Here is a 27551-nt window from a genome sequence, read left to right on the forward strand (position 1 = left end):
ATGAGGAAGCAGCTGGTGTAAAGAAGGGTGAGCCATGGCAAAGGAAGGCAAAGAAAAAGCAAGTTAGCTGGAGAGACCCTTATATGAATGTAGCACCTCTTTATAGTCATGTTTCAGTCCACATTCCCACAATTTGGTGAGACTCTTGCATATGTAAAAGCTTCTGGATGGAACGATTTCTCTAATACAGTGACTTTCAGAAAGAACATTTTTGAAAGGCAAATTATATAGTCCTGAGCTTCGGAGGAATCTCTCCATATGGATATGTAATTGATTTTTTTTATAATTTTGCATTGTAAAAACCAAATAAAAAATGATTTCAGAAGAAAGGCAAATTATATTAATGGGCCTCACACCATTCTTCAGTTGCATATCCTTTGAAGCTTCTGTAAAGTAAAAAATAATTTAATTCCAATGCCATACATTTATGGTTGAAAGTATGCATAAGGTTTATGTACATTAAAAAAAAAAAAGATTACAGCATACCCAGGGGCATTCTACTTTATCACATAGGACTCCTGCTAATACAAAGACAAATGCCTGCACAATGAAACATCAGGAAGAATAAATCACATGCAAATGCACATGTCTTTGTCAAATGTTTTTGAGTTAGCAGTAAAGCATTATGCGGTAAATATTCTTTTTTTAACAGCCTACAAATTGAACAAGAAAAACACTGTTACAATGCTGTGATTGGGGTCTTACTATAGACTAAGAACTAGATAAAATTTCACAGTTGTCTGAGGTGTCACTCATCATCTGAGCCAAACAGTCCAATTCTACACACAGAATTATTCTGAAGGCTGCACAAAAAGCCATCCCAAAATATTGATTAATCACAAGAGGAGGCTTTGTCTTTCAGATGGTTCAGACAGGCCATCCACAGACAATGTTTTTCTCCCCACTATATAAGGCGTAAGGCACTTGAGGGGGGCTCTTTCTCAGGAGAGGCTGCCCAACACTATTTACTGCATAATAACATGGGATTCCATCACTTCATCTATGAACAGAGGCTTACTGCCTTTCAGCAAATGTGTGTCTTTTGCCACAACCTCGTCCACATTGAGCAATTCATCTCACCCATCATACATTGAAAGCTTGGATGAAATAGGATAGCCATACATTCGGAATGTGGACAAAACTAAAAAAGTACCACAACTTTTGTGTCCAGATTTTCACTTTTTGAAATATAGCAACCCTAGGATGAAGGGATTGCTGGGTCATTCTGGTTAGCCCAGCCCTCTTGCCAATGAAACAACCACTCACCACAATGGCTTTTTATGCAAAGGCTGTGTGAAATAAATAAATAAATAAATATTTTATTTATACCCCACCCTCCCCAGTCAAGACCAGCCTCAGGGCGGCTAACATCAGGTATGAAAACAATTGATTAAAATACAACTTAAAAACAGGATTAAAATACAACTTAAAATGCAGCCTCATTTCAGTGGAAGCCCAGATCAAAAACTGTTTGGGGGAGAAAACGTCAAATCTTCACCAAGGCCAACTATCCAGACTGGTCCTATGTCAGCCAGAAAAAAGCCAGGGAAGTCCCCAAAGAGGGGTTCCATCACAGAAGGAAAAGGAAAGGGGGGGGGATCAGGCTGATTACAAGCTAAAGGCCAGGCAGAACAGCTCTGTCTTACAGGCCCTGCAAAAAGAAATCAGATCCCGCAGGCCCCTGGTCTCATGAGACAGAGCATTCCACCAGGCCGGAGCCAGTGTTGAAAAGGCCCTGGCCCTGGTTGAGGCTAATCTGACTTCCTTAGGGCCCGGGACCTCTAGGGTGTTGCTATTTATAGACCTTAAGGTCCTCCGTGGGGCATACCAGGAGAGGTGGTCAAATAGGTACGAGGGTCCTAGGCCACAAAGGGCTTTAAAGGTCAAAACCAGCACCTTAAACCTGACCCTGTACTCCACCGGGAGCCAGTGCAGCTGGAAAAGCACTGGGTGAATGTGGTCCCGCGGCAAGGACCCCGTAAAGAGCCTCGCCGCGGCATTCTGCACCTGCTGGAGTTTCTGGAACAACTTCAAGTGCAGCCCTGCGTAGAGCGGGTTACAGTAATCAAGCCAGTAGGTGACTGTCACATGGATCACTGTGGCCAAATCAGGGCGGGAAAGGTAAGGGACCAACTGTTTGATACGGCGGAGATGGAAAAATGCCGCCTTTGCAGTAGCTGCACCCTGCGCCTCCATGGAGAGGGAGGCGTTGAAGGTTACACCCAAACTCAAAGGGCCCCACACATTTGTGCCATCAAACACACACAAGTACAATTCCACATGATAAGAAAACCCAATTGGCCTAGGGTTCTACCTTGTGTGGAGCCCAAAATGAGTATGCAGATACTCATATAGGACTCATTCACACAAACCACCACGTGGCTGGCGTTTGTGGCATCATCAATAGGTATAGCTAACTTGTGTGACCCAGTGAAATAGCCTTATGTGTTTTCAATATATAGAGGCCAAAGGATGACACCCACCTACACCCATGTGCTAACGAACCCCTACAGTGTGGGTATGGCAGTAGCATGAGACAAGAATTCTCTAACATTTTCACCCCCCAAAACCATAAAAATCTATTTTTACTGCTTCTGAGGCAACCTCCCATCCATCCAGTCTAGGGAACCTCCTACTAACAGTGCTTCAGTCTTATCTGGATTGAGCTTCAGTTTGCTGGCTCTTACCCAGTCCGTTACTGAGGCAAGACAATGGTCATGTACAACCAACCACTGCCTCACCGGCAGGTGTAAAGGCAGTATGCTGAGCTTGGTTGCTGGCAACGTACTCCGGAGTTTCATGTAGATGTTAAACAGCATGGGGGATAAAATTGAACCCTGAGAAACCCCACACTGAAGGCTCCAAGGTGAAGAACTTCCCAAGCATCACTCCATGGAAACGACCACACAAGTACAACTGGAACCACCACAAAGCAGTGCCACCCACCCCCAATTTGTGTTGGCATGCACCGGCCGGTGTACTGGGTGAACTCCAGTCCTTGGTGCAGCATGAATCTCCGACCCGAGCTTCAGAAGCTAGGGCACGCTACTCAGCAGAGTAAACAGAAGAGGCAGGAGTTGTTGTGTGAGCATATTTACAAGCAGTTTATTCAGCGTACATCAGGACAAAAGGAAACATGTCTAATCTCCTTCGTGTCCAAAGCAAGAAAACTAAAGCAAAGCAATACACAAACGGAAGTTCCCAGCATACTGTGCTGGAGTGTAAACAGATATGTGACACACAACAATCATGCCTGTTCCTTAAGGTGGAACAGAATATTCCAACAATTTGGATAGCTGCTCCAGGAAACCATGAGGTCAAGAATTAACAAGGAGACATTTTCCGTTTCTCTCCTAACAGTGGTCATCATACAGGGTGACCAAAACAGTTCCTATGACAAAACTGGGCCTAAATCCCAATTGAAATGTATACAGAAAATCAGTTTCCTCCAAGAGCACCTGGATCTGATCTGTGGCCACCCACTCCAGGGCCTTGCCTAAGGGGAAATTAGGAATTGGTCAACAGTTTTTCTGAGTCCTTAGATTTTCCGAGTTCAGTGACGGTTTCTTAAGGAGTAGCTTTCTTAAGGAGTGGCCTCCTTCAAGCAGGCAGGGACCACCCTCTCTTGCAAGGAGACATTAATCACCTCCCTGGTCCAGCCACCTGGCCCCTCCCTGCTAGTTTTTATCAGCCAAGATGAACTAAGGTCCAGAATGCAAATGGCCGTCCTGATCAATCCAAGCACCTTGTCCACATTCTCGATCCTTACCAACTGAAACTCATCCAACAGGACTAGACAGTGCTCTGGACACTCCTTGGTCACCTCTGCTGTAACAGCGGAGTTAAGATCCTGGTGGATGCAAGTGGTTTTATTATTGCAAAGTCTATGATGTATTCCAGCTCAAGTATTTTCATGGGGAACCTATATTTAAAGGTGGATGAGGGTAGATGCAAAATGTAACCAAGTTTTAATATGCTTGGAACAATCACCATTGGGCGTAACTCTGCTACAAAAGAGTCAAAATCTCTTCCAAACCCCCCCTTTTAAAAAAATAATATATATATTTTTTATGTAGTCAGTAAAATGGTTACATACAAACTCAACAAATCATAGATAAAACAGCACAAAGCAACATAGTGTAACAAAAGCAGTTCCAAAGCAGCTAAAAAAAATAGCCTCGGGGTGCTGAGGTCTTCCTAATATCTCTCCAATAGCTTCTTTTACTAGAAATACATGGAAGCCCAGAGACAATTAGCATTCTCCTTCACACAATCTTCTCCCAGCTGTACTTATTTGCACCAAGATTTTCAAATTCTAGGAAGACTTCAAGTTGGTCAGGATCTGCATCCTCACCTTGTTGTTACAGCTATTTTAATTTCTCACCAAAACAAATACAACTTGTGACAGATAGTGCCTGAATACAATGTGTATGAATGAGTCATCAAGTAAACCATAACAGTATTTTCCTATATTGATTTAAATACCAAAGCCACAGACAGCATTCTTAAATAAGTACGTTTGATTTTTGCTGTTCTGAAGTTGGTAATTCCTGGCAAGAGGAAGTTTCTTTCAAAGAGAAGGTACTTTCTCACATCCAGAGTACGACCATCCTGAAAGCCAATTATCTTGTCCAGAGGAAGTGTAGCCAACTGCTGCTCCCCACTAATTAGGGCAGTCCTGGAAGCGGAAGCAGTCACTCGCAATCTTCCACACTGTGTTGTTGTTTGTGGTTTGTGCTGTTAACAAGAAGTTCTGATTGAAGTACTGCTGCTTGCTCCCATCAAATTTGACAGATCCACATGTCACAACAAGGATGGTGTTATGGTTCAGAGTGGCTTGCTCTAAAGAAAGAAACAGAACAGAAGATATTAAGGCATGCCAGTATATCACAAGCCTACTTTTATACAGAATTTCTATCAAGCATTTCAAAGTTATTGCTTCTTCCTCCTCTTTCTAACTAAAATACCTGTAAAATGCAACCAACAATACAGTCAGTATTATAGAAGCTTGCAGTGCAATCATGAAACAGGTATCCATATGTGTGTGAAGCTCAGTAAGTATTAGTAAGTTCATCTTGTTATTATACTGTTTAACCCTAGGATGGCTAACCTGTGGCCCTCCATGTATTGTTGGACTCTCATTTCCCAGCATAGCCAAAAGTCAGGGATGGCGAGAGAGTCACTGGTGCCACAACTTACCCACCAATGGTTTAGTCCAAGGTGCCACTTTACAATGTTCTATGAGTGTCTAGAAAGCAGCTTCTACCAAGTCAAAATATTGTCCACCTAGCTCAGTGTTGTCTACACTGAGTGGCAGCAGCTCTCCAGGATTTCAGACAGGGACTCTATCCTAGTACCATCTTGAGAGGCTGAATCTGGGACCTTCGGTGTGCAAAGCAGATGCTCTGCCACTGAGGTATGCCTCTTCTCTAACTTGCCAACTAGCAAACTCCCCCCCCCCCCATTGTTTGTTATTTCATTTTCAATATGTATATATCCAATAACAATACTTCTGTTGATAGTTTAGAAGTAAAAATTAAAACCATAAAATACAAAAATGAAACATGAAAACAGAATCTACAAAAATAGCAATAATTTCAGTGCTATTTTTTGCCATCCTGACTATGTTTTGCTTGTTACTATGCTATGCATACTTGTTTTATAGAAGTGAGTCATGGGCAACTTACACCTGCTAGGAGCAAAGCCCCAATGTCTTTCACTTGTGCTGCATCAGGTAGATTTTGGGTATCACATGGCAAGGCAGAGTCTCAAACAAAGATGTGCTCTCCCAAGCCCACATTCCTAGCATGTTCACATTTCTGTTTCAGAAACATCCACACTAGTTTAGTCATGTACTCAGAATGGAAGATGGCAGGATCCCTAAGGATGTGCTGCAAGTGGAGCTGGCTTCATGGACTAGGCCTGCTGGCAGACCAACTCTGTGTCACAAAGATGTCTGCAAATATGACATGGAGGCTGGGATTGCCGCTGTATGGCAATCCCTTACAGGCAATTGCAATGCCTGGAGACAGACAGTCAGGCTGTGTGTCCACAGCAGTGACCAGAGGATGAATGACCACTGAAAGGAGCACAAAGAGAAGAAATGCCACGGTGCACCTGCAGCAGCAAAACCAAACGTCTTCATCTGCCCTACTGGACTCTACAGCCAAAGCAGGCGCTGTAACTCTCCAGTGGTTTGACTTTACCCCCAAAGGTGAGCTCTTCAATTATCTCCCTAGACAGATGGATGCTAACATTGTAAACCGCCCTGTGACCCTCAGATGAAAGACAGTATAGAAATGTAATTTTAAAAATTAAAAATATGAAATAAGTTGGGCAAAGGACTGTCCAAAGAGGTGACTTACAGGAAACTCAAATTAAACCTTAAGGCTTCTAAAAACAATTATATTCAGGTTATGTCCACACCAGCAGTCTTTCTACAGTTCATAGGATTTTGCTCTATCCTGTCCAGCATCCTTTAAGGTGGGATAGGAAATGATGTTCTAAAAAGCATACTGTCCAACAAGACAATGACTTGTTCCCAACAATAGCATACAAATCAATATGGCCAATCTGACACAATACCACCCTTCCACACACATACATACAAACAAACAAACAAACAAACCATACTGCAGCCAACTGAACGCAACCAACCAAGCTCTGGACTCTCCAATCTCTCACAATGCCAATAAAAATCAATAACTATATAAATAAAGGACCTACCCATGAAATGCTGACACAAAAATCTTGCACAATAGAATGAAAAGACCACTATCCCCCCCAACCCTCTCCCTCCTTCTTTTTCTCCCCTGTTCCCCCTAAGTCTGTGACAATAGTGTCTTATGCCGAATGTACGCAAACTGTGAAAAAGACTCTATGAGTTGAAAGTGGAGACACTATATGTACTTTTCCTTGTTTATTTGTTTGTTTTGTATCAAAAAAATATTTAATAAGCACGTTTTTAAAGCATGTTGTCACACTTTTTGCACTAGTTTTCTGCTTGAGCTACGAAGATCAGCACAAATAGGAACAAAGCTGCTCCTCGCAACCTTTTCCAAAAGACCATCAGGAACACTATGGATGCTTTTCCATTTCTACAATTTTTTGGAAGAATATGCAAAAAATCACAAGAACAGATTGGGTAGACATAATCTAACCACATAATTCAGAAACGCAAAGAAACAACTGAAATTTCTGAAACTGGGATGAATGCAAGTTACATAATGTGAAAAGGTTAAATAATTCTGCTTACATATTTAGAATCAAGCTATCTTCCCTGATTTGTGGGCTACACTGTTTGACAAGGCATCTTACCATGAACAGGCTGGCAATCAAATGTGGTAACTTGAAAATCACTTGAAGGCAACATTTCAAAGAATTCTGCAAGTGCTGCTTGCCCAGATACTGCATTCCCATTCCAAACCAGGGTCGCTTTGTCCAGGTAGAGTTTGGTCAACACCTGAGAAACATTAGGAAGCATTACATGAACTCCAAAGGAAAACTGTGCTTTAATTACAGCACCCCTTCCTATATAGGTTGCTGCATCCAGATACAGTATTTACAATTTCGCCTTTGCTTTAGGGTTTTTTATTTTTTTAAAAATCTGAAAGGCTTTTTAAAGAAGTCCCCCCACAAAATGCACAGAGATGCATTAAAGTCTTGTAATTAACACACCCAAATCAAAGCACCAAGTATAGGATGTGGGAGACCTTGCTTGGCAGCAGTACACTGGAAAAGGAACTACCGTATTTTTCGCACCATAGGACGCACCGGACAATAGGACGCACCTTCTTTTAGAGGGCGGAGAACAAGGGAAAAAAATTCTTCCGCTCTCTGACCAGCGCCCCTTCAGCAAAGCGGCAGGAAGCGCTGCGCAGAGAGTGGGAGAATTTTCCCCCTCTTGTTTTCTCGCTCTAAAACAAGGTGCCATTTAAGGTGCGTTCAGGCGGCTACCTTGGAAGCCTGGAGAGCTAGAGGGGTCAGTGCGCACCGACCCCTCTCACTCTCCAGGCTTCAGGTTCCTTTCGACCTGCTCTTTGGGGCTGGCGGGGGGAAGCCCACCACCAGCCCCAAAGAGCAGGTCTGGGAGCAGCGGAAAGGTGCAGCGGAGAGGCTGCTGCCATAGTCACGCGTCACTTCTCCAGCTGGGAGAGGGTCGCGGGGCTATGGCTTCTTTAGCCCCGTCCGCGCTCTCCCGGCTGGAGAGGGTCGCGAGGGGCTGCTTTAGCTCTGCGCGCGCTCTCCCGGCTGGAGAGGTGACGCGCGGCTATGGAGGCTCCTGCCATAGCCGCGCGTCGCCTCTCCAGCCGGGAGAGGGTCGCGAGGGGCTGCTTTAGCTCCGCGCGCGCTCTCCGGGCTGGAGAGGTGACACGCGGTTATGGAGGCTCCTGCCAGAGCCGCGCGTCGCCTCTCCAGCCGGGAAAGGGTCGCGGGGGGCTGCTTTAGCTCCGCGCGCGCTCTCCCGGCTGGAGAGGTGACGCGCGGCTATGGAGGCTCCTGCCAGAGCCGTGCGTCACCTCTCCAGCCGGGAGAGGGTCACGAGGGGCTGCTTTAGTCCCGCGCGCGCTCTCCCGGCTGGAGAGGTGACGCGCGGCTATGGAGGCTCCTGCCATAGCCGCGCGTCACCTCTCCAGCCGGGAGAGGGTCATGAGGGGCTGCTTCAGCTCCGCGCGCGCTCTCCGGGCTGGAGAGGTGACGCGCGGTTATGGAGGCTCCTGCCAGAGCCGCGCGTCGCCTCTCCTGCCGGGAGAGGGTCGCGGGGGGCTGCTTTAGCTCCGCGCGCGCTCTCCCGGCTAGAGAGGTGACGCGCGGCTATGGAAGCTCCTGCCAGAGCCGCGCGTCACCTCTCCAGCCGGGAGAGGGTCGCGAGGGGCTGCTTTAGTCCCGCACGTGCTCTCCCGGCTGGAGAGGTGATGCGCGGCTATGGAGGCTCCTGCCAGAGCCGCGCGTCACCTCTCCAGCTGGGAGAGGGTCACGAGGGGCTGCTTTAGCGCCGCGCGCACTCTCCCGGCTGGAGAGGTGACGCGCGGTTATGGAGGCTCCTGCCAGAGCCGCGCGTCGCCTCTCCAGCCGAGAGAGGGTCGCGGGGGGCTGCTTTAGCTCCGTGCGCGCTCTCCCGGCTGGAGAGGTGACGCGCGGCTATGGAGGCACCTGTCTGAGCCGCGCGTCACCTCTCCAACCGGGAGAGGGTCGCGGGGCTATGGTGTCTTCGCTCCATAGGACGCACACACATTTCCCCTTCATTTTTGAAGGGGAAAAAGTGCGTCCTATAGAGCGAAAAATACGGTAAGTATCTTAGCTGATCACATTCTAAGTATGAGCAAACAGCATGATGCACCTGCTAAAACAATAAGAGAAACAACCTAACATTAAGAACTGTTTTAACAGTGAAATAGACTTTGCTGGAGGTGTGTAAGCAGGGGTTGGACAGCCATCTGTTAGGGATGCAAGAAGTTGCACCCTGCATTGCAAATCCTACACTGAGCTGGGACTTGGCTTCCAAAGTCCCTTCCAATTCTTTGGTTCTATGTCTACAGAAAGGTGAGCCCCACTGAGTTCAAAGGGAGAAACACTCAGGTTAAGTAGCTACCATTTCATGTCAACTAACTGGAACTGCTCAGTCATTGCTTCTACACTTCCATGTACCTGTTTGCACTATTTATAACACAATCCTATACATGTCTATTTAAACACCACTGCATTCAATAGGACTTACAGGCAAGTGGTATAGGATTGTAGCCTTTGGATGCAGTCCTTTACAGATATTTTCACAGAGTAAACTCCCACTGAACATATTTTTGAGTAAACATACAGAGGATCAAGCTGTTAAGAGATAGAAACAAATGACATGTGTTTGAAGGCTGTGTCCATGACAACATGGAATGATCTAATAATCTCAGCATGTACAAATATGTATATTAGCATGAATAATATCAGCACATACAACATCAGAACTCAGATATGTACTTTGTGAAATGCAGTAAATAATTCTTCTAAAAAAACCAAACCCCACACCAAACACAAAAGCTGTTGGGAATCTACATACCCGTCTCCTTTTATCCATGGTTTCATAGTAAATATTTGCAAATTCTTCAGCAGCTCTGCAAGCTTGATCCACATAGGTTTTAAAGTTCTAAACATAAAAACACAGCTCAATGAAACCATTTTTGAAGGGTGTCAACAGTAAGGTAAAGATGTCAGATGCAGAGAAGAGAACTCCATTTTGTAAAGTTCTAATTGATTTCCTTTTTGTGACATACAAGAGCTAGTATGGCTAATGGATGGAAATCTCTTCCACAGTTTTGCTTTGTTGTAATCCCTGCCCCAAAGCCATACAACTTTATATAAGTGACTGGCAGAAATGACCTATGGCTATGATTTTGTCGACCATAATTACATGAAACAGTCCCAGACTGTATTAGTTAGCATAAACAGAGGAAGAGAAGCAGCAGTGAAGTTATGCCTTCAACTATGTCCTAGGAGAAAGGCGAAGGGATTGTTTCTTGGGGGGGGGGTGTGCTCCTGCACCATGAACTTTGTAGTGGGCCTTTCCTCCGTGATAGTCACCTAGGACCACATACTTGTTTGTTCCATCCCTCCCCATTCCATTCACATAAGAAGCCTGTAAGGTTAGGCTGAGAGGGAAAGAGACACTAGTGGCCCGATATCTCCCAGTGGCCTGACAGTTGAAACTCTTGAACAAAGCAACCTCCAAGGATCCGACCTCATTTGCCATTGCCTCTGCAGCAGCGGAAGCCTGGCAATACATTCCTTGGAAGCCGGTTCTTTCGCCCGAGGAGGTGGCCTCACATTGCCTCATGGGCCGACCCTCCACTTAGGATGTCGCATGTGTCCCTCCCTCGCTTATCAACACAACGAACCCGGTTAGGCAGGCAGAGGCTAGGCCTCCCTAAGAGCTACGCGGCAGGGCGACCTGAACCCACGTCCTCCGTCTCAGGGGCCGACACTCTAACCACTGCCCCGCGCTACCTCCTCAGCTTCCACTCTTACCACAGATGTAGTAGCCATGTGGGCGACGTCCCTGGAGGACTGAGGTAGAGAAGTGAGAGGCCAGGCTCGCCTTAGGGGCAACCTGCTCCTCTGGAGGAAGCACGCACAGGGGTTGGCTGGAAGAGAAGCGCGAACAGTCAAGACGGACCCAGGAAACGGCGAGACAGGTAGGCGGAAACGGAAGCGCGGTCTCCGAGGAAGGAGTTAATTCCGCCATAGAGTTGCCGAGGCCTAGAGCGGCACCGCTCTAGGAAGAGATCCTGGCAAACGGGTAGCTTCATGCGTCGGCCAGAACTTCCGGCCGCCTGTCGCCATGGCGACGAATGACAGGCCTTCCGCTGCGTTTGGGCTCTCTCCCCCCCCTCGTGTTCCGGTTTAGCGTAACTCTTTCTCCCGCCCCCTCCGCCACGTGCCTTCCCTGCTGCTTAGCATTGCAGGATCCACCAGCTTCACTCCAGAAAGGCAGTCTGGCGTAGTGGTTAGGGCGAGGGTGGTGAGTCTGCGGCCCTCCAGGCGTTGCTGGACAGCAGCTCCCATAATCGCTGCCCATTGGCGGTGTTGGCTGGACTGATGGGAACTGGAGCCCAGCCACATCTGGAGCGCCAAATGTTGGCAAACCATGCATTAAAAAGAAACACACATATACAAAGAATCCTGGGAACTGTAGCTTACCACCTAAAGTGCTGCAGTTCCCAGCACGTGGGAAACTATAAAGTTCTCGGGATTCTTTGAAGAGGAATGTGCCTAAATGTAGGGCGTGTGCTCAGTCTAATCCTTAGTCGACCGTGTGCGGCATGAGGCCTTTTTACTACTTCCTCTCTGCGCCGAATTTCACCTCGCAGGGCTGTTGTGAGGATAAAAAGGAAAGAGAAGGAACCAAGTGTGCTGTCTTTCGCTCCTCAGAGGAAGGTGGTATGTAAATGTAACACATATATAAATGTGCATGAAATTACACTCATGGTCACCTATTGCCACCACAAAATGTATAGCGACAAACTTCTACTGGGCCTCAGCTGAATGTCCAGGACCTTTGTAGGAAGACTGAGCAATATGTTATTTCGGCGCCCACAACTCTTTAGCGGCTCATACAATATCTCCCTTTTATCTTTTAAATTCCAAAGAGCTAGATCTGCCTGCAGATATGGAAAATTCCACCTTCTTTTTCTGTTATGGTGCTAAGTGGGGATGCAGCAACGTGTAAAATTACAGTAGAAAACAGATCTATCCCAAACATTCTTTGGTGGGCATAAATTAGCGGGTGCTTGAATCTATCTTTAAAAATATTAAATCTTTATTATGACCATTTCATTTCTTTCACAACTTTTTCTGTTTCTAACTGTCTTTTAAGAACCAATAGGGGGCATAGGAGTGCTGTGCATTGGTAGAAACTGAAAAATGAACTGCTTTTGCTTTAGGATAAATAATTACAGTAGAGACGTGAGCTCCAGTGAAACTGATGTTAACTCAACATAACTGCTGATTTTCCAAACCAGCTAATAAAAATAAGTGGGTAAAAAAATAACCAAAAAGGTCTGGATGACCCAGAGACGGGGTGGGTGGCAATTTCTAAGAGGGTGTTTATTTTACCTCAAATTCTGGTTACCAAGATTTCCAGCTGTTCAGCAGGCCCTTACTGGTGTACTTTTATCTAGGGTGAGCATGTGTCTTACTTGCGTCTTACAGAGGACAGTCCTCTATTATGAAGGTTATAAGAGGACAGTCCTCCGTCTGAAGGGTTGTCCAGGGCAAGTCCAGTTTAAAGAATAAGAATCCTAAGAAGAGGGCTTTGAAGTTAGCAGCACCCATACAGCAGAATGAGAGGGCAAACAGAACACTTGATCACAGGTGAGATACCTGGTGATAACCAGATTCTCACATTTCTATTATGATAGCAAATTTTCTGATATTGCATCGATACCTATAAGTTAACATATGCAAATTTGATGCTAAATGGCGCCTTTTGTCCTCCTTGCTGTGATGCAGTTCCTCCTTAGTCCTTTCCCCTGCAACAGTGCTTAAGTGGCTACCGTATTCTTTGATCTTCAGCAACAACAAAAAACGCTTTTCAGAGCATGGAAATTTATTTATTATTTATTATACAACAAATGAACATGGAACTTTACAGCGTGAGTGACATAAAAAACAAACAAGAAGCTACTTTCATTCAGTTAGAGTTTTCAGCCTAAACTTTGGCTCTGTACATATTACCGTTTACTCTGGCCGCAGTGCACTCCAACCACTGGTGTTCTGAAGCTGTGTACACATGACATTAGCCACAATCCATATTTGTCCTGTAGTTTCTTGAAAAATACAGCATTTTCTGTCAAACCAGATTCCATCCGATTTGAAAATGTAAGTCACATTCACTTTGCAGTTAAACTGATGTATGTACATTTCAGGCAACCATAGCCCATGCACAGATGGCAGCTTCACTGAATAGGAGTTTGCAGTGGCAGGAGGGGTGTGTGTGGCAGGCACGGGGAGGCAAGTCAGGTAAAGCACATCAGGTGAAGACATTTCTGCCCCACTTGGGCATGTGCAGCAACATGCAAATATGAATTGAAAAGCAGCATGGGGCGTGGAGGGGGTGACCTTGTTGCATTTTAAGTCACTAATGTATACATAGCCTTTGACAGAGGGGAAGACAAGAGCTGACTCAGATAGTGGCAGATTTTCGAGACTTAGTATGAACATCTTGGCCAGTATGAGTGGGGCCACCAGCTTCTGTGCTTGTTGCCATAGCATCTTATTTTAAGAAGTATTTTATAGTTGGCCCAGACATGCACATGATTACAGGTGCACATTTTTTAATTTTTTACTTTTAAAACAAAATTGTGCTTAATTCCAAGTAAATGTATCTAGCATTAGCCCAGCAGAAGCAACCCCTGTTTTATTTGTCTACTCCTGGGTGTGTGGTTATTTCAGTGAGTTTAAATGCAAAACTGCACATCTTAAAGCAGGGTTCTTTCTCAAAGCAGGGTTTAGGGATATGGGAACCTGAGGGGGTGGGAAGAAGAGAAAGGTGAATCAGAGAATCAGAGAAGTTGGAAGGACCACCAGGGTCATCTAGTCCAATCCCCTGCAATGCTGCCTAAAGGGGGACCACCCATAAGTTCAGGGTCTAACTCTGCTTCTGGGAAGGAAGAACAGCACTTGTTTTCTACTGCAGATTAAGCCACCATTCAAGACAGAGCATCAGGGTTTAGCTGAAAAGTTGGCAATCCATTACTGATCATGAGAGTTATTGGCAACCTCTGTTGCTGTTTAAAACCACGATTTTCCTCTCAGTGGTGCAGGAGGTTACCATGGGGGATGGTTTGTTTGTTTGTAAGGAGCTGAATGCAGAAAAGGAGGGTGAGGGGAGACCTGGACATGGATGTGAAGGTGAAAATAGGTGCAAAGCGTGGGTGCAGAACAGAAGAGAGAAATGGCTTCAGAAATGGGGTTGGGATGGTGAAAAATGAGCTTAGTAGGAAAGGGAAGCTCTATGAGGTTAATGTGGGGGAAATTGTCAAGGATTGGTGGGCAGAATGAGCAAGGGTCCAAGCCCTAGCACTGAGATATTTTTGTTTGTGTGCAGCAAAATAAGAATTGGAAAAACAGGGTAAAAAAACAACAACTTTTATTTATCTCACTTCTCAATGGTCTCTGCGACAAAGGGAGCCATCTCTCTACACAAAGGAATAATAGAATCTCATGCTGGAAGACACTTATTAGATCATAGCCTGTCTCCCCGCCAGTCGGGCAGGATTGTTCCTGACAACAGATTAATAGTACCATCCACCAACAAGTGTTGCAAGCAAACAGATGATCTTTTCTTTTGCTTGCTATTCTTGTAGAGAGAATATTGTCATTTTAACAAGATTTTGTTGTTGTTGTTGTTACTACCAATGAAATACTGTTCCTTAAAAATAAAATCCTGCAGATGCCTCCTCCTGGATTGTTCCTAAGTGAGGTTCTGTCTTCTTCTCAAGTCTGTATTTCCTTCCTCTGAGTCTGCAAGAAGTTGGGAAGGAGACCTGGCTTCCAAGCTACTTCAATGGAGCCTTCTCATCCCCCAGACAGACTAATGCTTGTTAAAGGAGTCAACAGTGGAAATGTCCATCCCATGTGCTTGCGCATACACACACACACACACACACACACACACACACACACACATATACACATACACAGAGACCCATACCCCAAACTTTCTGTTTACCAGGGATGTTTCTGCAGCAAGTGATATATTTTTATTTTCAGATTATCCATTTCGACCAAACTTTACATGTTTTTTTTAAAAAAATGTTTGATTGGATGTACTCTTTTATAATTTTACCACCTGCTGTTTTTAAAGTCTGTTTCTGTTGCTAATGTTTAATGAACCACATCTACTCTTTTTGCAGTCCTTTTCTCTGTCTCAATTTGACTCAAGAAAATCACAATTTTATAGTTCAAATCGGGGAAGATAAATACAGTAAATGGACAAAAGTACGAAGATTCACAAAATGTTTAGGGGTATGCGTACCTCTGCGTCCCCCCAGAAAAAGAACACTGCTCTTATGTAAACCTCTCTCTCCCACTGTGTGTGGTTATATACATCTAGCCATTGTTGGTGTTCATGTTTCTCTCTGAACTTTCTGTAATATTCACAGTTAGCACCATATTCACAGCCATGAATGATACATTAACTAGGATTAAATACATCAGATATATGTCTTTAAGAAGGGTGCAGAATAAATAGTACACCCCTGTTGGCATTCTCTGTAATGGGAGAAGAAAAATCATGAGTGTAAGATGTGAAGATCTAAAACTCTGGACATCTAAAACTCTGTCAAATCTGGTCTGTTTGCCAAGATCAATTCCTCAAGGTTTGTCATACTAAAATCAAAGGGATTTGGTCAAGGAGGCCACACAATGAGTGTGTGTAGTTCCTTTGTTACAAAGGATGGGGTGACTCTGACATTTCTTGTTTCTCTCTTTAAAAAAAATAATAAATTCAAACTTTATCAAATTTCAAAATATACAATAACCACAGCAAACAATTAAATATATACACATTATAAACACTTATACATATTAATATCTTACTACACAGAACAACTATTACATTCTCCCATCAGATGTCAAGGAAATAAACAACTGCCTGACTTTTAGAAGAAAGAAACCCTGTTTAGGGAGGTTTTAATGTTTGATGTTTTATCATGTTTATTGTTATGCTGGGAGCCACCCAAATCCAGCCAGATGGGCAGGGTATAAATATATTATTATTATTATTATTATTATTATTATTATTATTATTAACCATTTATATTATATATATTCTTTACAAACTTAATAAGAGGATTCCACTTATCTTTAAGATTTTCTCTTTTTTGTATACCAGCTCTCTGATTAACTGACAGGGCATACATATCTTTTGAAAAGTAAATCTAATTGAGTCCAGTGGGTCTTACTTCCAGGTAGTAATGGACAAATTTAAGAATTGGTATGGCGTTTCCCCAGCCCAGATCCTAGTTTTTTCAACCTTAAATTAAACCCCCCTTATTTCCACATTTTTTTTTGAAAAAGAAACCTCATGAAAATTCAATAGCATTTTACTGCAATTTTCTCCAAATATTCACATTATAAAATGTAATATACACATTTTTGCAAAGCAATTTCTCCTAGTAAAATGCACTTTCTTTATGTTTTGTTGTACAGTGGTACCTCAGGTTACATACGCTTCAGGTTACAGACTCCGCTAACCCAGAAATAGTGCTTCAGGTTAAGAACTTTGCTTCAGGATGAGAATAGAAATTGTGCTCCAGCGGCGCGGCAGCAGCAGGAGGCCCCATTAGCTAAAGTGGTGTTTCAGGTTAAGTACAGATCTCTGGAACGAATTAAGTACTTAACCCAAGGTACCACTGTACATTACTTTCTCCAGTATAAACATTTTAATGGAGGAGTGCACTGTAAGATTTGGAGAAGTGTGAATTTTGAAGGATGGCTGTTTCTTTTCAGTTCACACACTGTTTTGAGAAAGTGCAAATTAGGTAGGTCTGCCTTTAAATGGAAACTGAATCCCCCCATTCCTCGTTTGATACCAGCACTTCCCTTAAACAGGTTTGAGAAGATTGGGAAGGAGAACAGAGCGTCATGATTGAGACACTGGTTGCCACCACATTGGTATGTGGTGAATAGGCCGTTCCTATAGTGTGGGAGCAAAAGCTCACTTTTCAGATTTCATTATTCCATATGAATTAAAACCAAGTGGATATACGGAAGCTGGTTCTTGCAGCATCAACCTGTTTAATACAGCCCTGGGTGCATATAGTCCTACAGGGACTCTGACCTCTGCACTGTTCCGCCTCGAATTCTTGTCGTTCCAGAGGTATAGGAATGCAACAACGTTTAGTAAACAGCTTCTCCAGCAAACAAGGCCTAGGAAGTGTATGCTGCAGGACTCAGTGAATAGGCACTTTCAGACTGTCATTATTTTGCAGGAGGGATTCAAGCACATGCTGGAAATTTAGATTGGTGCAAGTGAAGTGGATTAAAGGGCTCTGTTGCAACAAATTCCACCCCCCCCATACAGTGGTACCTTGGGTTTCATACGCTTCAGGTTACATACGCTTCAGGTTACAGACTCCGCTAACCCAGAAATAATTTCTCGGGTTAAGAACTTTGCTTCAGGATGAGAACAGAAATCGGGCTCCAGCGGCACGGCAGCAGCGGGAGGCCCCATTAGCTAAAGTGGTGCTTCAGGTTAAGAACAGTTTCAGGTTAAGAATGGACCTCCGGAACAAATTAAGTATTTAACCCGAGGTACCACTGTACCTGACTTTTTGCAGTTTGGAAAGTGGTGAGGAAATGCAATAAAAAGTGTGGGATAACTGATGGGAAGATGTACCTCTGTGCAAACAAATTGGGATGAATGTTCATTGTCATATAACCTCCCTGCATACTAATTAGAACGAATGCTCAGGAAAATGTGGACACACTATAACTTCTGTGCAAGTTTTGTACAAGCAAATCAGCATGAATGTTCTGTGACCCTGGCGTAACAAGTCCAGGCTTTTTGGAGTTACCAAAGCTATGATGGAATGCACTGGGAAGTGTGAAATGAACAAATGATTAACAAGATGGTGAACAAACGCTGCACAAGCAAATCAAGATGAGTGTTCATTGTCATATAGCCTCCCCACACACTAATCAGAATGAATGCTCGAAAAAGTCCAGACATGGTCTAATCTCTGGCTCTACCTCGGGCCATCAAATCAGGATGTATGGTCATAAACAGGTTATCTGGAGGAGTTCAGTGATGATACACCGAAGACAAGCAGGACCCCAAACAAAATGTTGTGGTTGTATCCCCCTTACTTCTCCATGTCGTTCAGGGCTCCAAGATAACATTTGCTACAAGGAGCTCAGGCATTCCACTCCCACCCCCACCCTGCAAACCAGTTTCCCACTTTTATTTCTCAGCTGACCCTTAACATTCTGTGGCTACTCAGTATGTTCAGTCCTCATTGAGCTGGAAGTGGTTGAGGGGTTCTGAGGGAGGAGAATTGACCTCAAACAAACAGATAAACCAAAAACCTCTCTTCTTCTGCAAATGAAAATGTATTTTGCTCTGATGTCTTTTGCCATCCTTCATAAACCCACCAGGGGGAGGCACCTATCAGCTGGTGCTCCAACTTGTCTCACAATTTGTTACGATCCGCCTTTTCATTAATTTTGCTTCAGTGAGAGAAAGAAGAAATACATATGTTATTTCTGCATATTGAAAGGCATTGAAATAGAACCCAAGGTATAAATTCATACTTAAATTAGCTTAAATGTGCACGTGGGAAAGTATTTGTGTTTCATCAACATCTGAGCTGATGTAGGCAAACTGGTGATGCTGGTGAAACACTTGTGTTCTCCCCCCTTCCCCCCCCCAAAGGTAATAATATCAAGATAACTGAGAGCTGAATGTTTTGTGGGTGCTTTTTATATTTGGATAGTTGTGATTAATAGCATTAGTTTTTCACACATTGTGCACCGTTTTTGAACAGGATGAAATCCACCCCACATCCATATGAACTCCTCTCAGCCCTGCCCAAATCTATTTTGACACTTTCCATTCCATTTTGAATATATGTTATTGGAATTTGGAAGAAAATACGAAGATTAATATCAGATATTAGTAAAAAGCTAATCCAAATAAAAACACAAATCAGAAAGGAAAAAGGAAAAAAGAAGATGAGGAGAAAAGGAGAAAGAAGAAAGGAGAGGGGGGGAAAGAACTTCTGATTCTTCATCTGTCAGCTGCATGTAGAAAATTATTCAACACATCCACCCCAGAATAACACTCACCCAATCTACTTTCTATAAACCAATATTATCTTCAGTTCTCAAACCCAGATATCATAAGTTCATGTGATGAACTTATAAAAGTTCATTAAAGTTTTCTAGTCTTTAGTAAATGTTGACAATGAGTTTTCTCTGATCAAGCACTGTTTTTAAAGGGGGGAAAGGCCCAAGCCAGTGGGCGTTTGGTGGGGTGGCACAGGCAGGGTGCTGCTGCACACCTGCCTCCCCCATGCTGAGCATCGCTGCTGGTTCCTGAGGGGGAGAGGGGTGGTGTGCTCAGCATGGTGTGAACGCAGAGGCATTGGACTGGCTACACTCGCACCCCACTGAGTTCCCTGCATTTCCCACCTCTGCTCCTCATGAAGCAGCAGTGATGCTCAACGTTGGGAGAAGAGATGATCATCAATACCCTTCCCGTGCACTCCACTGACTGCTACTCTGTGGCAGGGCACATGCTTCAATCCCAGGTTCAATCCCTGGCACTACCACTTTAAAAGATTAAGTGGGAGGTGATGGCAAAGACTTGCAGGGACTGAGCTGTGTTCACACTCCAGTTTCCTTTGCACTTGCTGCATTTCCAGTGTTTCTGCAATGCACAGTGTCCTGCACTTTCTTATAAGATGCTACTGATTAATGCGTTGTTTCTCAAACTGGCTTCACACTGCTTGGAGTCCTTAAGCCATTCGTAATTCATCTGTAACATGAGGTGAACACCTTTGCATAGTGTAAAGGTCTGCCTGCCCTGTTCCTTGGTGTGTAAAACAGAAATGTATTGAAGCCCTGCTGATGTGAACAGCTGAAGGGGGGGAAGAACAGTGAAATGCACCAGGGTGGGGCCCCAACTCTTTGTTTAAAAAATAGGAAATGGTTGGTTTATAGCAGAGTTAATAGCATGGATCCACCCCTACCCTCCACCAGTTCTGTTTCATTCTCTAGCTGCAAAACACAAAACAAAACAAAAGATAAATAAAACACACTGAGCTCCCATTTGCAAAGGAAAAAAACGCTATTTGCTTATAGTTTCCTCATATTTACAAGGATGGCTTTGGATGCTGAGCCTACATGGCTGCACCATACAGGAGAGTGTGGGGAGTGAAAAGCTTGCAGGTTTAGTGGTAAACCACAAGCTATATTTTCCCTGACTATCTGTTAGGGCTCACCCGCATTTCCCCTTGACCTGAGATTTCTAGGCATAGGTCTGTGATTTGGAGGCATGGGTCTGAGCAGAGTTTGTCTTTTGTCCCACCACTTTCCCTGGGAAAACCTGTTTACAGCTGAATCGGAACCAAATTCAATCCATGGAAAACCCGACTCACATTTGTTCTGATTCAGTTAACATGGGGAAAGTGGCAGGACAACAACAACAACCAACGCTCAGACCTTTGCCTACAATGCCTAGAAATTGCAGCACAAACAGAATTGTGTATGAGCCCTTAGTCTCAGCCCTGCCCTCTGCTGACTGGAGGCATGCAAGGTTGCCTATACAACTTCACTGTGCTCTAAGGCAACAATGTGAACATACCCTGAGATCCTGGAGATCATCTGCTAGTCAGAGTAGATCAGGGATGGGGAACATGTTGGTTTTCCAGATGTTGCAGGACTACAACTCCCATAATCCTGAATGTTACATATGCAGGCTGTGGTTCAAGTCATTTCCCCCCTGCACCTCCTAGCTGCTTTCCCCTACTTGATGCAGCAAGCATATGACTGGAACTTCAACTAATCATAGAATGGTAGAGTTGGAAGGGACCCCACTGGTCCTCTAGTCCAACCCCCTGCAATGCAGGAATCTCAGCTAGGAAAGTACTGCTGTTTGGGTGTGGGTGGGTTGTTCGGCATAAGCAGAGAGTGGGAGAAGGGTTAAGCACACCGCCCCCCTCTCCACCATTTCTCTGCTGCAGATCATTTCCCTCTGCCACCCTGTTATAGCTGGTGAGCAGCAGTGGAAATGGAGTATTTTGCTGCTTGTTGGTGATCTGATTATGGGCTGGGGAGAACTCAGTAGTCCACCCCAACTCATGCAGGCTTGATTTGTTATCTTTATTATTATTATTATTATTATTATTATTATTATTATTATTATTATTACATTTAGATCCCACCTTTCCTCTGAGGAGCTCAGTGTGCTGTGCACAGTTTCCACACTCCCTGTTTCATCCTCAAAACAACCCTGTGGAGTAGGTTAAGGCTGAGAGAAAGGGACAAGCCCAGCAAACTCCACAACTGATCAGGTATTTGAACCCTGGTCTCCCAGGTCCCGATCCTACACTCTAACCACTACACTCTAAGCACTATCCGGGGAGCCAATTTAAAAGTCAGACGTGAAAGTGGTCTGGAATTTATTAGGCATCATAGGCTCCTCCTGGCTCCGTTCCATTGCTAACCCCTGCTGAGTACATAGTTTGACTGCCAACACCCCGTGAACAACTAGCTTACTGTCTGATCAAATGCGACGGGACCATGGAGCCCCAGGGGTTGCAAGATTTTCCATTTGCAGCGTGGCACCTTATATTTAAGAGACGTTCAGTGACACATTTTGTTCTTTGCCAAGGCCTTTTGCAAAACACAGTGACATTTGGATGGCTTTATCTCTGTTTTTAATGCACTTAACATTGCAAGGCATTCAGGACTGCCAAGGCGGATAAGGGTTCAGAGAATAAAATCTTATTAGCATAATGTAAATGATTTCTGATAACTGTTTACCAACTGTGGGCACCTTGTCCTTTTGAGTGGTTAGTGAAATTCCTTGTGACCTCAAATGTGAGCAAGAAAGCCAAAAGTTAATCTGCACTTGAGCCCCCAACACCCTGGTAATGGGTCCCATTGTACTGTCATTATCTAATGACATTAGGAGTGAATTACACAATGTGCATTTTGATCCCTATGTTTCAGAAGCCACCCATACCAAAGGCAACACACAGGCAGTCCCCACCATTTTTAAAAAAATGATATTTTAGAGGCACTTCCAAACATCTTTTTCGTTGTGCGTTTATGATTATTTGTGCTCATATTGCTATTGCGATGCTCATTTGTGATCCCACTATCAATACTGATTGCTGCTGCAAAAGCGTTTGTGGTGGTCACACTGCTTCATTTCCAGTCAATGCATATGCTGCTGAAATCCCGTAACTCTTTATACCACTGTTATTGTGTTAAAAAGAACATGCCACAGAAGACACTTTATGATAAAACATCAGACTGGAGAGGCACAGAATGGTAACCAATTTGTACAGAGAGCAAAAATATTTCATTGACCTGTTCTAAGGGTGGCACAGCCACCAATGTGCGATGTTTAACAGTGGCAACCAAACATTAGTACAGTACTGTAGTGCTGATCAAATGTTTATTTAAAATATTTCTATCCCTCCCCCTTTCAGTCCTGAGAGCCTACAAGGTAGCTCACAGTTTACATTAGGACAACGTACAGCAAGGGTGGGGAACATCAGCACCAGGGACAAAATGCAGCCCCCATACTTCTCTACCAGGCCCTTGGGACTCTCTGTAGCCCATTCCCCCAAGGCCACACACCCCTCACCAGTCCTGCCTCACACCATCCTTGAGCTGAGTACTGAACCAAAAGCCAGGATGTTTTGCATGCAGAAGGTTGTAGGTATGTGGCATGGAGAAAATTTCATTGCCCATGTGACAATGAACTGCTGAATATGAATCACGTGCCATTTGGTGCCAGTGCAGTTCTGTGTTTTTGATGGTTTTTAAACACACACACACACACACACACACACACACACACTAATTGTAAGTCGCTTGCAGACATTTCAATGTAGTAAATAACAAATAATCATAATCATAGTCCAGAACATTATGGCTAGAAGATTAGCAGGAATCCAGTGAAGAGATTGTATCTTTCGTGCCTGTATTGAAACAATTCCACTGGCTCCTGGTAAGTTTCCATACTCAATCCAAAGTGCTGGTTTTAACTTTTAAAGCCTTATATGGGCTAGTTAGAAGGACCCAAATACCTGTTGGACCACCTTCTCCCACATCAACTTACATCTCCACAGAGATTGTGTGGCGAGTTCCCTCCCCCACCCCAGAAATAAAGACACGAGACACAAGAATTCAGGTTAATGGGTCAAATTAGGCCACAACTTTATTGATTACAGGAACTGAACGGTATTGGCCTTAGGCACTGGTCCTAACAACTAACCGGCTTCAGCCCGCTTGCTTGAAGACCAGTAAGGGTTAACCACCAGTAGGGGGAGTCCTGCTGAGGCACGTCAACTAGGAGCTCCCCCCAGAGTTACTGCTTGGGGGTGTGCCATGGGCCCACACCTCCATAGGCTTAGGACAAGGCCACGCCCCCAAGAATCCTTTTCTGGACTACCCTTTTGTTTGGGGGAAGCTGATGGCGCTACCTTCCCCCCCTTAATCTGCATAACAATAGAACAATACCCTTACGAATGCCTAAACGAGTTGTGACGGATTGCTATGAGGTAGGCGAAAACCAAGTGGCTGGTGCCAGTTCTCCCACATTAACCTACATCTCCACAGAGATTGTCAAGGGAACCCTTGAGCTGCAGATGCCGCCATTTTAAATATGGAGTAGCTCATACTGTATTTTACTGCCTGTTTGAATCAATCATTCCTGTTTGAGTTTGTTGTGCTAGTTCTTATGCTTACTTTTATTGTTGTTGTTTTTTTAAAAAAGCACGAGGAACACAAGTTTATAACTTATGTAAACAAATAGAGTTGCTCAAGAGAGAAAAAGTGTACCGTGGTGCCTCGGGATGCAAACGGGATCCGTTCCGGAGCCCCGTTCGCATCCTGAACGCAACGTCAGATGCAGTGGCGCATCTGCGCGTGCACGGGTTGCGTCTTGCCGCTTCCATGCATGTGTGTGACGTCATTTTGAGCGTCTGTGCATGCGCAAGTGGTGAAACCTGGAAGTAACACGCTCCATTCCTTCCGGGTTGCCGCGGAGCACAACTCGAACGCGCTCAACCCGAAGCACATTCAACCCGAGGTATGACTGTATAGGTGAGTTTGATCAAAATTCATTTCACCCAATGCTGGAAGCAGATAAGTAGTATACTTAGTCATTACTACTGTGAGGGAGATTTGCTATTTTGTACCTGATATGAACAGTTAGGAACATAGGTCTATAAGTCTCAGTATTGCCTACTCAAGGCTAGATTTAAGTTGATGAGGCCCTAAACTACTGAAGGTAATGGGGCCCTTTATATGTCCAACTGTCCTTTGTCAACAACAAATTGTCACAGTTTTTTGTGTTGAATATATATGTGGTAATTTATGGACCTAATAGGTATCTAACTAGTGATATTTTAGGGAGCAGGCTAGCAGGCGGGGCCCATTACAGTGGACGCTCGGGTTGTGAACACGATCCATGCAGGAGGCACGTTCACAACCTGCAGCGCCTGCACACGCGTGGGTTGTGATTTGGCACATCTGTGCATGCGCAAAGCAGGATTTAGTGCTTCTGTGCATGCAGAACCACCGAAACCCGGAAGTAACCCATTCTGGTACTTCTAGGTTTTGGCGTGTCCGTAACCCGGAAAAATGCAACCTGAAGAGTCTGTAACCCAAGGTATGACTGTACTTACATCATAGGAGCCTACACAACGCAAAACACTGCTGCTGTATGTAGGTTTTATTTTATTTGTTTTTTATCTTATATTTTGGAAATGTACATCCAGGGGGTTTTTTCCCTTTAAATTTTGTGGGGCCCCCAAGAGAGTGGGGCCCTAAGCTATAGCTTGTTTAGTAAAGGTAAAGGGACCCCTGACCATTAGGTCCAGTCGTGGACGACTCTGGGGTTGCAGCGCTCATCTCGCTTTACTGGCCGAGGGAGCCGGCGTACAGCTTCCGAGTCATGTGGCCAGCATGACTTCTGGTGAACCAGGGCAGCGCATGGAAACACCATTTACCTTCCCGCCAGAGCGGTACCTATTTATCTACTTGCACTTTGACGTGCTTTCGAACTGCTAGGTTGGCAGGAGCTGGGACCAAGCAACAGGAGCTCACTCCGTCACAGGGATTTGAACCGCCGACCTTCTGATCAGCAAGCCCTAGGCTCAGTGGTTTAACCCACAGCGCCACCCGTCTCCCATAGCTTGTTTAGCTTATACCTAAATCCGGCATTGCTTACACTGACTGTACCACTTCAGAATTTGAGACGGGACATTCGTAGCCCTACCTGGAAGTGCTGGGCATTGAACCTGGGGCCTTTTGTATGCAAAGCAGATGCTCTGCCATTTAATTATGGTCTATTGAACTATGGTCTATTGTAACTATAGTGAAAAGAAGCTATATTGGCTGTTGTGCTATCTTTATCTAATTTTAAGCTCTGGCCCCAAAGGCAATCAATTTTGCAATTGTTTGATGCAACAAGAATGCCCAGTGATTGTATGAAAACATACATGTGTTGGCAGCCGTTTGAGATCCTTACTTCTGTACCCCAGTCCGTTCAGCTGACTCTACAGCACAAACTCAACATACCTCAGCAATCTTCTTAATGGGGGCTGCTGTAACTTTAATGTAGATTAATTAGATTCTTGCCATAAGGATAAATACCCAAAAAACGGTTTCAGGAACATAAAATGCAATCTGCCTCATTCCCACTCATTACACAGATTACAAAAACATTGATTGAAAAGCAGTCAAATTTTATTGGCAAAAACAAAGCACCTATTCTTGTCTATTAAGATGCTTGTTAAATTATATGGAAAGTGAAGCACATCGTCTTTATGTTTGCTTTCTTTAGCTTGGTAGTTTGCTAATTTATAATCTGGAAACTTTTGGTCTCTCTCTCTCTCCCACCTCCCTTTATGACCTGCCGAGATAACTGAAGGAAATTACCAGGAATGTTTATGCAAAGTGACTGTTCTGTATTGCCTTACCTTACGTGGCAAGACCCAGGCAAAATCCTTGGGTGCCTCCAAACTCATTTTGTGGGTGGGATTCAAGGACATACCAGAAACTTAAAAGAGTTTTTTGTTTGTTTTGCACACAATCATAGGATTGTGCCTTACAGCACATCAGAGCATTGGTCCATTGAGCTCAGTACTGTCAACGCTGACCGGCAGTGACTTTCTAAGGTTTCAAGCAAGGACTCTTTCCCAGCCTGGGGGATTGAACCTGGGTCCTGCTGGGGGCCAAACAGGTGGGAAAGGTGGCAGCGGAGATGCCTCTGCACTGTCAACCTTCCTCACAACTAGTGTTGTTGTTCTTAGTTTTTCTTTATATGAAAAAGGGTGCCAGTACTCTCCATGAAGTTGTTACAGCAAGTCCCCCACTTTTAACATGGGGGGGGGAGGATCAATCGCTGTTGCTTGACATAAACCTAGGGCTTCAAAAAAAGTTCAACTTTTGTGTCGGGATTTTCACTTTTTGAAATATGGCAATTCTACATAAAGCAGAAACACTGGTTGGGCGCCATGTTCACCTTCCTCTTACCATCATATTCAAATTAAACTAGCTGCTAGCTGCGCTACCACAACATCCAAACACCAGCTGCCTAGTGCAACCAACTCACTCTCCCCAACATTAGGGCTGGCTCCGCATCTGTCCCAGTGTTTCTTCAGGTCTTTAAGGCTTCAGAAATAGCACCTCAATAGCTGCTGCTTATGTATTACAGAGACATGTGGGGAGCGGCTGGTGGAATGGGAGAAGCATTGACTGAACAGCTTCACTATTCCATCTTGTGTGAACACTCCTTGTGTACGTTTAGTTATAACCAGAAAGCTTTTGCAGTAGGAATAAAAGCCAGTGAAACAGTCTGAAGGAAGATTTTTTGGTGCCAAAACAGGAGCAGAGCTACTTGGAACAGACAAATCACGTCTGAAATAGAAAATCCACCAAGTGATATGTAGCGCAAGGTCAACAGCCTCCTCTTCCTGAAGCAGTAACTCATGAATATATCTGTTTCCAATTTCTTGTTCACCGCATTTTATTTTATTTTTACAAAGGCTGTTCCCAGAAAAGACGATGCCCCAATACAAATGAAGACATTTGATATTTGAAATTGTTTGACTTACATGTATTGTTTTCTTCATAAGCTTCCTCGTCTAATTTTTGTTTGATTTGGGCCACCTCACAATGTCCTTTTTTTATTGCATATTCATTATGATTTGTGCTCAAGATGCTATTGGGCCAGTCATACATAATCCCCCTTTCACTACTGATTGCACTTGCAAAAGGTGTGGGGTGGCCACATTGCTTCATTTCCAATGGGGTACCTC

The 27551-nt window shown here is 44.3% G+C and overlaps 1 protein-coding gene across 2 annotated transcripts; it reads right to left on the bottom strand.

The window, feature by feature from the left end:
• Positions 1-3077: 3077 nt before the first annotated feature.
• NXT2 (nuclear transport factor 2 like export factor 2) lies at positions 3078-11174 on the bottom strand. Of its 2 annotated transcripts, XM_081896751.1 has the most exons (5): positions 11014-11066; positions 10049-10135; positions 9719-9825; positions 7318-7462; positions 3078-4842 (listed from the first exon to the last, which is right to left on the bottom strand). In XM_081896751.1, exons 3-5 carry the CDS (start codon positions 9794-9796, stop codon positions 4664-4666), a joined length of 402 nt encoding a protein of 133 aa, XP_081752877.1. In that variant the 5' UTR covers positions 9797-9825; positions 10049-10135; positions 11014-11066; the 3' UTR covers positions 3078-4663. The 2 variants fall into 2 exon arrangements, with proteins under 2 accessions (XP_081752877.1, XP_081752876.1); XM_081896750.1 differs by lacking the exon at positions 9719-9825 and having other exon boundaries at positions 11014-11174.
• Between the last annotated feature and the right edge of the window lie 16377 nt (positions 11175-27551).

The sequence above is a fragment of the Podarcis melisellensis genome (genome assembly GCF_964234715.1).
Source record: "Podarcis melisellensis genome assembly, chromosome: Z".
NCBI lineage: Eukaryota > Metazoa > Chordata > Lepidosauria > Squamata > Lacertidae > Podarcis > Podarcis melisellensis.

Bases quoted from the DNA above. Each gene is read 5' to 3' on its own strand.
- NXT2 (XM_081896750.1), bottom strand. The intron at 7,463-10,048 runs GTATGTAGATTC...AATGTTTCTCAG, and splicing joins CCATGGATAAAAGGAGACGG to GTGTTGACCAAACTCTACCT. The intron at 4,843-7,317 runs GTAAGATGCCTT...TTCTTTCTTTAG, and splicing joins TGATTGCCAGCCTGTTCATG to AGCAAGCCACTCTGAACCAT.